The sequence below is a fragment of the Colobus angolensis genome, unplaced genomic scaffold, assembly GCF_000951035.1.
Source record: "Colobus angolensis palliatus isolate OR3802 unplaced genomic scaffold, Cang.pa_1.0 Scaffold110, whole genome shotgun sequence".
NCBI lineage: Eukaryota > Metazoa > Chordata > Mammalia > Primates > Cercopithecidae > Colobus > Colobus angolensis.
The window spans coordinates 1,332,320-1,343,121 of NW_012112031.1; the positions used below are offsets into that span (position 1 = coordinate 1,332,320).

Genomic DNA, 10,802 nt, shown 5'->3' on the forward strand with positions numbered 1-10,802 from the left:
TTCTCCTGCCTCAGCCTCCCTAGTAGCTGGGACTACAGGCGCCCGCCACCACGCCCGGCTAATTTTTTGTATTTTTAGTAGAGACGGGGTTTCACTGTGGTCTTGATCTCCTGACCTTGTGATCCACCCGCCTCGGCCTCCCAAAGTGCTGGGATTACAGGCGTGAGCCACCGCGCCCGGCCAATTTTTCGTACTTTTAGTAGAGACAGGGTTTCATTGCGTTAGCCAGGATGGTCATGATCTCCTGACCTTGTGATCCACCCACCTCAGCTTCCCAAATTGGTGGGATTACAGGCGTGAGCCAGCATGCCCAGCCAGATTTCTGTATTTTCAGTAGAGACGGGGTTTCACTATGTTGGCCAGGCTTGTCTCGAACTCCTCACCTTCCGATCTGTCCCCCCTCCCCCCGGCCTCCCAAGGTTCTGGGATTACAGGCATAAGCCACCACGCCCAGCCTATTCCCATCTTTAAGAAGCACCCACAGAGCTTGTAAAATTGTTTCTCTAATGACATGACTGTAGGCTGCTGAAGGCACATACCTCCCATTCCCTAAGTGTAAAGATTTACCTCTTGCTGGGCACGGTGGTGGCTCACACCTGTAATCCCAGCACTTGAGGAGGCGGAGACAGGCGGATCACCTGAGGTGAGGCGTTCGAGACCAGTCTGGCTAACATGGTGAAACCCCATTTCTACTAAAAATACAAAAAAATAGCTGGGTGTGGTGGTGCATGCCTGTAACCCCAGCTACTCGGGAGGCTGAGGTAGGAGAACTCCTTGAGCCTGAGAGGCAGAAGTTGCAGTAAGCTGAGATCGCATCACTGCACCCCAGCTTAGGCCACAAGAGCGAAACTTTGTCTCCAAAAAAAAAGATCCGGGCACAGTGGCTCTTGCCTGTCATCCCAGCACTTTGGGAGGCTGAGGCGGATGGATCATGAGGTCAGGAAATTGAAACCATCCTGGCTAACATGGTGAAACCCTGTCTCTACTAAAAATACAAAAAAAATTAGCTAGGCGTGGTGGCGGGTGCCTGCAGTCCCAGCTACTCAGGAGGATGAGGCTGGAGAATGGCGTGAACCCAGGAGGCAGAGGTTGCAGGTGAGCCGAGATCATGCCACTGCACTCCATCCTGGGCAACAGAGCGAGACTCCGTCTCAAAAAAAAAAAAAATTTAGTTTTGTGAAAAATATTCAAAGATTCCTTTTTCCAAAACATCAGCAAGCCAAACATTTGGCCATATGTTTATTTGCTATGTAAACTATAAACACATACAATACATGCTACGAAACACAGTTTTTTAAAATTTAACTGTCAAGAAAGTGTATAGTGTTATAATACAATGGCACATGTTTATATTTTATTTCAAATTGGTTTGCTTATCACCTATTTCAAACCATTAATAGTGAAATGTTACTTGTGGATAATTAAAAATTATCTATTTGCATTATTAACAATAAACAATTCCAACAAATTAATAAGAATTAACCATGTCAAATATTAGTATTCCAAAAACGGGATTTGCAGAAATGATTATATAAAATATAGCAGCCAATTTCAGTTTACTTTGCCAATAGGATTTCAGCATTTGCTTTTTTTGGGAAGACATAAGACATCCTTTGATTTCTTGAGGTGCATTAACTGCCACACCCAACAGCCAAATCCAGGCCAGCGGTTCATGGAACAGCTCTGGACCACCGATCGCTGAGGAATCCTTAGGACTTGAGTAGCGCTGCATGTTCCACTGATATCACATATGATGAAGAGAGACATTACAAGCCGATATCAAAGTCGAAGGAAAAGAAATAGGAACATTCAAATCAGTTGCGACAATGTTTTCTACAAATATTTTAGATGCCGTACTTTCAGGAAAACAAGATTTAATGTGTATCTGGATTTTACAGTATCTATGTTCTAACTGAAAATTTAACAAAGCAGTCAGATGGAATTACATCTAGGATTACAAACCTGTTCATTCAACACTACTGAGCACCCACTCTGTGCACAGCACTGTGCTAATCTTCTACAAGTTGAGTTTAATGTCTTTATCAAGCACGACCTTAGTGTGAGGTAAAAATACATTAAATTAGCGTCAACTCATTAGTCTGCTTGCGGTCATGTATGGAATCCTGGGCCAGCTGGCTTCCCTGTGCCACGTCACCAGTTTCTCAGTCTCCTCATTCACTCAAATATGTGCACACTGTGTGTTAGGCAATGTGCCAGTCACTCGGATACCACAGTCTGGTATAGGTTTAAAGAATGCAAATTTATCATATTAACCTATGCAGAACAATTAGAAAGGTAGATTATTTTTCCAAAATGAGGTCCAAAGCAAACTAGAAGGTGTTTCTACTGGTCATACCACACCACAGACCGGTAAGTGCCTTTATAGACTGGGAACTAACTTGGAAGTCTCATGCTGTAGTCTAAATAGCCTAGATCATTTTTGGTCTCATAAGTCTATTTTTTGGAGCACCTGACCCCATATAAATCATTCCATACTTAAATCGATTTATAAACTAAACCTGAACATAAAAAGCCAAAACTGAAGGCAGTTTATAATGTAATGTACTTCAACGGCATTATTCTCCTCATGAGAAATGAATAATACATAAGTAATTCATGATTGGTTCAACATGTTTTGTTTTTTTTTTTTTTGAGACAGAGTCTCGCTCTATCACCCAGGCTGGAGTGCAGTGGTGCTATCTCGGTTCACTGGAACCTCCACCTCCCAGGTTCAAGTATCTCTCCTGCCTCAACCTCCCGAGCAGCTGGGATTACAGGCGCGCACCACCACGCCCAGCTAATTTTTTGTATCTTTAGTAGAGATGGGGATTCACCATGTTGGCCAGGCTGATCTCGAACTCCTGACCTCGTGATCCACCCGCCTTGGCCTCCCAAACTGCTGGGATTACAGGCGTGAGCCACTGCCCGGCCAGTTCAACATTTTTCGAAGCACTAACCCTACCCCAAACTCATGTAATACTAACTTGACTTTTATACAAGTCGCACAGAATGCAGAGGGCAGAATTTGGCCCCAAAACCTTCCACAGAGTATTAGAGGTGATTGGTCCTTCCACTCTGAGTAGAACCTAAGAATTCCAAGAGTCTCTATTCTAATAGGATACTGGCCTTCAGGAGAAATGGCCCTGCTGGATCCCATTAGTTCGGACTCTAGTTAACTGCTGTAGAAGGGTGACCTACTACGACCCTTTAGGGGAAGGCAGAGAGCTGGGAGACTGGCTGTCCACTTAGTGAATCCAACACTGGCTTAAAGCTATGCACTGAATAAAGTGCTCGGTACATTCTGCTTCGCACCTGGAATGAAAATACACACTTATCTTAGGAATTAACCTACTCACGGGTTTGGGGGACAAGAATGTTAAGGGCTAAAAGAATCCCAAGAAAAAGGATGAAGCATCGACTAGGAGGGAACGAATGCTTCTAGTAGTGTTCTTAGAATTCTTAGGATCTGAAATGTCAGAATGAGTCATACGCTGGTCATGCTCCATACAATGATAGCAGTCCTGCTTGATACTATTCACACAGTGCATGATTACTTCACGGGGGTGGAAGGGAACAGTCTGTCGCCATTTGATAGTATGGTTCCAGAATGAAAACAAAACCACTGAATAAATCAGGGTAAGCAGTGTGTAATACTCCTTCCTGTCCATCGGTTTTCCACAGGGTGATTTGCATTGCCTGAGAGAAAGGAGGCAAGATACCTATCCCTTCTGATACACACAGGCATGGCCACTACCTCCTCCAATTGCCAATTTCAGAAGCTAACACACGAGCCCTCCAGTTCGTACCCTGAATACGGTACATAAGACTAGGAATGGAGTAGTTCAGTCTAAAAAAAGATCACAGGTAACAGAATGCTTATATAAACTAGACTGCTTTTGACATCTGTAAGAAAATTGTATAGATGGCAGTTGGAAAAAAAAAAAAAAAAGATTGTTCCCATCTGTCAGCAAAACTGTTGAGCTATACTCAGCTGAAGTCCTCATCGGGATTCTGTTGATCCAGCAGACGGACATGTGTGAATGGGAAGTGACCTCGTTTGCCATTACACTCCCCTTCCCACTGACCACTCACATTAATCTTCGTAACCTTTACCAGCTCACCGACCTGCAGGAGGAGAATAAGGAGAGCACTTTATTTCCAGTTAGGAATGCAAGCTGCACAACTCCGTTCTCTGGTTAGGCACACCCTGCCCGTGTGATTGCTCTAGGGATGTTACAGAAATGGCCATTTGCTGCCTCCCCAGCCCCAGCCACCAGACTGATTACTTGTGGTTAATGCAGGCAGAAGGAAGAAGTGTTTTTAGCAGTGCAGAAAAATAGAGAATACAGAAAGTAAAACAGGATCCCAGATAATGATACTTTTTGATTAAAAAAGGAAAGTGGTAATTATTGGAAATCTCAAGTGTCTCTGAACGAGCACTCCCAACTTCAGGGAGTGAGCTAGTATTCCCTTTCTTCATACTCGCTACCCTCGGCTTTCTACCTGCTCCGCAGACCCTGTCCGAGGAGAAGCAACCTTCTCCCCTCTTTTTTGTGTTTTTTCTATTGTTGAGATGGAGCCTTGCTCTCTTGCCTGGGCTGGAGTGCAGCGGCACGATCTCGGCTCAGTGCAACCTCTGCCTCCCAGGTTCAAGCGATTCTCCTGCCTCAGCCTCCAGAGTAGCTGGGACTACAGGTGCCCGCCACCATGCCCAGCTAATTTCTCTATTTTTAGTAGAGATGGAGTTTCACCATCTTGGCCAGGCTGGTTTCAAACTCCTGACCTCGTGATCCACCCGCCTTGGCCTCCCAAAGTGCTGGGATGACAGGCGTGAACCACCGTGCCCGGCCGCCTTCTCCCGTCTTTAGCATATGGCAGCAGCACAATCCCCCAGCCCACTCACACACACGTCCTGGTCTATTACTGCTTGCACAGCAGAAAGCGATCATGGCAAGCATAGGTCACTTGCTCCTAGAAAATCAACTGTTCCCATCATTTCCTGACCAAGGCAAGCCTTTTCCCATATGGGCAGGAATTAGCTCTCAGAAAACCCCCACCTCATTAAGCAAGCTCTATTTGACAAGCCACTGCCTGCCCAGCCCCCCTATCCCACCATTGGACAGACCTTGCTGCTCCCTCAATGCTGCTTGTTACCTGATCATTACTCAATGAGGGGCCAAAAAAACCAACTAAGGTCAGGCACAGTGGCTCATGCCTGCAATCCCAGCACTTGATGGGCCTGACATAGGTGGATGGATTGCTTCAGCTCAGGAGTTTGAGACCAGCCTGAGTAACATGGTGACACCCATCTCTACAAAAAATACAAACATTAGCTGGGTGTGGTGGTAGCCGCTCAGAGTCCCAGCTACTCCGGAGGCTGAGGTGGGAAGATTGCTTGAGCCCAGGAGGCAGAGACTGCAGTGAGCTGAGATCACACCACTGCATTCCAGCCTGGGCAATAGAGCCAGACTCTGCCTCAAAAAACAAAAACAGGCCGGGCACGGTGGCTCAAGCCTGTAATCCCAGCACTTTGGGAGGCCAAGACGGGTGGATCACGAGGTCAGGAGATCGAGACCATCCTGGCTAACACGGTGAGACCCCGTCTCTACTAAAAACTACAAAAAACTAGCCGGGCGAGGTGGCGGGCGCCTGTAGTCCCAGCTACACAGGAGGCTGAGGCAGGAGAATGGCGTAAACCCAGGAGGCAGAGCTTGCAGTGAGCTGAGATCCGGCCACTGCACTCCAGCCTGGGCGAAAGCGAGACTTTGTCTCAAAAAAAAAAAAAAAAAAAAAAAACCCTGCATTTCAGCATGTATTTACGTAATGTCTCTTGTTGCAAAATGAAATATAAAGTTTTTTTTTGTTTGTTTGTTTTTGAAACAGAATCTCGCTCTGTCACCCAGGCTGGAGTGCAGTGGCGGGATCTCAGCTCATTGCAAGCTCCACCTCCCAGGTTCACGCCATTCTCCTGCCTCAGCCTCCCGAGCAGCTGGGACTACAGGCGCCCGCCACCACACCCAGATGCTATTTTTTTTTATATTTTTAGTAAAGATGGGTTTCACCTTGTTAGCCAGGATGGTCTTGATCTCCTGACCTCGTGATCTGCCCACCTTGGCCTCCCGAAGTGCTGGGATTACAGGCGTGAGCCACCGTACCTGGCCGCAATATAAAGTTTTACCACCACCGTACCTGGCCAAAATATAAAGTTTTAACAATCTATGATATATTCCTATCCTGCTATGAAACTTCAGAGGTCAGTCTGATGAATGGATTCACCCCATGGCAAAATGCTGAATGGTGAAATACAGCCTCAGATGCCACTGGACTGAAGAGTTTTATGACCATCCTTTAAGTATCAATATTTGAATTCTGAGCATACTCTGTTCATTCGGTTTTATTAAACCAACTACTATTTACTGAATTATTATATAGCAGAGGGCATTTTATATTTTATAACTTTATATTACATTAAAATATAAGGTATTTTCCAATCCTCATAATCCTGCAATACAGGAACTGCTTTCATTTTACAAATCGAAAGACGGCAGTTTAGAGAAATGGCATAATACATGTGCCACAGTGGTGGCACAGTTAGTGACGGGGCTGGGAATTTGAGCCCAGAACTATCCGGCTCCAAAGCCCATTTATGCTTTTTATCTTTTATTTTTTGAGACAGAGTCTCACTCTGCCACTTAGGCTGGAGTGCAGTGACACCATCATGGCTCACTGCAGCCTGTAACTCTCGGGCTGAGGGGATCCTCCCACCTTAGCCTCCCGAGTAGCTGGGACACAGGTGCACGCCACCATGCCCAGCTAACTCCCGGCCTGAGCCCCTGCACCATTTATGCATTTTATACAGTATCAGGAACTTCCAAATTATGCTCCTGGGGTTGTACTAGGTTCCCTACAAATGTCCGCAGGCCATCTACTGACCAAAGCCCACGCAAGTCCAGCCGCAGGGCCTCTTTCAGGCCCAGCCTGACCTCACTTACAGATGGAACAGCTTGCCTACTGGCCCCTCTGCTGTTTCCTAAAGACCTCTCTAAAAATTACAGAGGCCTGAAGTCATCGTATGGGTCATAGGATGCTGAGAAAATGAGGGACAGAAAGAAGGGGACAGAGAGACACATAAGATACAGAGGTTGAGAAAAAATAGCAGTGGTCTGGGTGCAGTGGCTCATGCCTGTAATCCCAGCACTGTGGGAAGCTGAGGTGGGGGGATGGCTTGAGCCCAGGATTTTGAGAGCAGCCCTGGCAAGAGAGTGAGACCTTGTCTCTACAAAAATTTTAAAAAGCCAAGCATGCTGGTGTGCGCCTGTGGTCCCAGTTACTCGGGAGGATGAGGTAGGTCACTTGAGCCTCCTGGGAGGTCGAGGCTGCCCTCTAGCCTGGGCAACAAGACCCTTTCTGCAAAAACAGAAAAAACCAAGCTAAATCTGCCTGTGTCATGAAGATGAAGGCTGAGCACACGTGTGAAGGAAGAAGAGGAAGGGATGATGGTACGCCTATCCTTACACACAGATAGCAATCCTCACAGGCTGCTACCACCAGGGCTCTCACCGCACCTGGCCTGCCAGCAACTTTAGAATTCAAAGTTTCTCACATCTGGGCCGGGCGCTGTGGCTCACGTCTGTAATCCCAGCACTTTGGGAGGCCGAGGTAGGAGGATCACTTGAGCTCAGGAGTTCAAGACCAGCCTGTGCACTATACTGAAACCTCGTTTCTACAAAAAATAAAAAAATTAGCTGGGCGTGGTGGCTCACGCCTGTAATCCCAGCACTTTGGGAGGTCAAGGTGGATGAATCATGAGGTCAGGAGTTCAAGACCAGCCTGGCCAAATTGGTGAAACCCCATCTCTACTAAAATACAAAAATTAGCCAGACATGGTGGCGTGCGCCTGTAATCCCAACTCCTTGGGAGGCAGAGAACAGCTTGAACCCAGGAAGCGGAGGTTGCAGTGAGCCGAGACTGTGTCACTGCACTCCAGCCTGGACAACAGAGCTACACTCTGTCTCAAAAAATAAAATAAGTAAATAAATGAGCCAGGCATAGTGGTGTGTGCCTGTAGTCCCAGCTACTCAAGAGGCTGACATGGGAGGACTGCTTGAGCCCGGGAGGTAGAGATCGCAGTGAGCCAAGACAGTACCACTGCATTCCAGCCTGGGCAACACAGCAAAACTCTCTTAAAAAAAAAAGGGTTCTGACATGCCCCAGCCCAGCCAGGCTAGGCAACGATAGCAAGACTCTGTCTCTTGAAAAAAAAAAAAAAAAATTAGTAAGGCATCATGGTGTGCAACTGTGTTTCCAGTTACTCAGGAGACTGAGGCAGGAGGACCACTTAAGCCTGGGAGTTTGAGCCTGTAGTGAGCCAAGTGCACCACTGCACCCCACCCTGGTGAAGAGAGCAAGATTCTCTCTCCAAAAAAAAGAGAAGCATCTTGGCTGGGCACGGTGGCTCATGCCTGTAATCCCAGCACTTTGGGAGGTTGAGGTGGGCAGATCGCGAGGTCAGGAGATTGAGACTATCCTGGTTAAAAGTGAAACCCCATCTCTACTAAAAATACAAAAAAAATTAGCCAGATGTGGTGGCAGGCACCTATGGTCCCAGCTACTCCGGAGGCTGAGGTAGCAGAAAGGCGTGAACCCGGGAAGCAGAGCTTGCAGTGAGCCGAGATCCCACCACTGCACTCCAGCCTGGGCGACACAGCGAGACTCCATCCCAAAAGAAAAAAAAAGAATATGGTCTGGTAACTTAAGGCCCGTCTTCTCCAGTAACATCCCCAATATCTGCTATATCTGAATCCATTATTTTACTCATATTGGAAACAAACACAGGAGGCCAGGCACGGTGACTCATACCTGTAGTCCCACCACTTTCGGAGGCCAAAGCAGGCGCATCACTTGAGGACAGAAGTTCGAGACCAGCCTGGCCAACATGGTGAAACTCTATCTCTACTAAAAATACAAAAATTGGCCAGGCATGATGGCTCATGCCTGTAATCCCAGCTACTAGGGAGGCTGAGGCAGGAGAATCGCTGGAACCCAGGAGGCAGAGGTTGCAGTGAGCCAAGATCACGCCATTGCACTCCAGCTTGGGCGACAGAGTAAGACTCCGTCTCAAAAAGAAGAGAAAAAAAGAAAACACAAGGCCATGAGGGAGCATTTGGAGCACTGGAAATGTTCTTTCGCCTGGATGGCTGTCATACAGGTGCACGTGGATGTAAACTCATCAAACTGGATCCCTGAGATTTTGCGGAAGGTGGCTCTTTAGGATATAGCCTTAAGTATGCCATTCTATTTGAGAGCAAAATCTGTTTAAATACCTTAGTGTTGGCTGGGCACGGTGGCTCACACCTGTAATCCCAGCACTTTTGGAGGCCAAGGTGGGCGGATCACCTGAGGTCAAGAGTTCGAGACCAGCCTGACCAACATGGAGAAACCCCATCTCTACTACAAATACAACATTAGCCAGGCGTGGTGGCACATGCCTCTAATCCCAGCTACTCGCGAGGCTGAGGCAGGAGGATCGCTTGAACCCAGGAGGCGGAGGCTGTGGTGAGCCGAGATCGTGCCATTGCACTCCAGCCTGGGCAACAAAAGCGAAACTCCGTCTCAAAATACATACATACATACATACCTCAATGTTATACTGTCTTTATTCTTTTTCTGAGACAGAGTCTCACTCAGTCACCCAGGCTGGAGTGCAGTGGCGCAATCTTGGCTCACTGCAACCTTCACCTGCCGAGTTCAAGCAATTCTCCTGCCTCAGCTTCCCAAGTATCTGGTAGGACAAGTGCGCACCATCACGCCCAGCTAATTTTTTTTTTTTTTGCATTTTTAGTAGAGACGGGGTTTCACCATGCTGAATAGGCTGGTCTCAAACTCCTGACCTCGTAATCCACCCACCTCGGCCTCCCAAAGTGCTAGGATTACAGGTGTGAGCCATCACGCCTAGCCTATATTGTCTTTATTCTTAAGCATTCAAAGTGTGGTCTCAAATCACATCCCACAGAGCTCTAGGAAGTGAAGGGTAGGTTCAAAAGTGGACTAATCCCACCCCTTGCTGTTAACACAGAACGATACCAATTTCTCAAAACGTGGGGCAAAGCCTGCTGATGTGCTTTCAGATCTTTTCTTTTTCTTTTTTTTTTTTTGAGACCTAGTCTCGCTCTGTTGCCCAGACTGGAGTGCAGTGGCGCATCTCCGCTCACTGCAAGCTCCGCCTCCCGGGTTCCCGCCATTCTCCTGCCTCAGCCTCCTGAGAAGCTGAACTACAGGCGCCGCCACCACGCCCGGCTAATTTTTTGTATTTTTAGTAGAGACAGGGTTTCACCGTGTTAGCCAGGATGGTCGTGATCTCCTGACCTCGTGATCTACCTGCCTCAGCCTCCCAAAGTGTTGGGATTACAGGTGTGAGCCACCGCGCCCGGCCCCAGATCTTTTCTTTCAGAATTTTTGTTTGTAACGGAGTTTTTGCTCCTGTGGCCCAGGATGAAGTACAGTGGCACTATGTTGGCTCCGCCTCCAGGATTCAAGTGATTCTCCTCCTCAGTCTCTCGAGTAGCTGGGACTACAGGCTCCTCACCACGCCCAGCTAGTTTTTGCATTTTTAGTAGAGATGGGGTTTCACCATGGTGGTTCTTAGAATACCCAACTCCCTCCACCATTCTTCCTCTGCCCTCCTCCAGCCAGAGTCCGCAGCCACCCCGTTCCTCCAAACTGTTAAAGACCTAAGGGAGGCCGGGCGCGGTGGCTCACGCCTGTAATCCCAGCACTTTGGGAGGCCGAGGCGGGCGGATCAC

General features: G+C 47.6%; 1 protein-coding gene across 2 annotated transcripts in view; it reads right to left on the minus strand.

The window, feature by feature from the left end:
* Positions 1-1,204: 1,204 nt before the first annotated feature.
* The window catches only part of CRK (v-crk avian sarcoma virus CT10 oncogene homolog), a 42,066-nt gene continuing 32,468 nt past the window's right edge, over positions 1,205-10,802 (minus strand). For both annotated transcript variants that reach the window (XM_011955874.1, XM_011955864.1), the window contains exon 3: positions 1,205-4,125. In XM_011955874.1, coding sequence (XP_011811264.1) covers positions 4,118-4,125 — 8 coding nt within the window. In that variant the 3' untranslated portion in view covers positions 1,205-4,117. The remainder of the gene's footprint in view (positions 4,126-10,802) is intronic.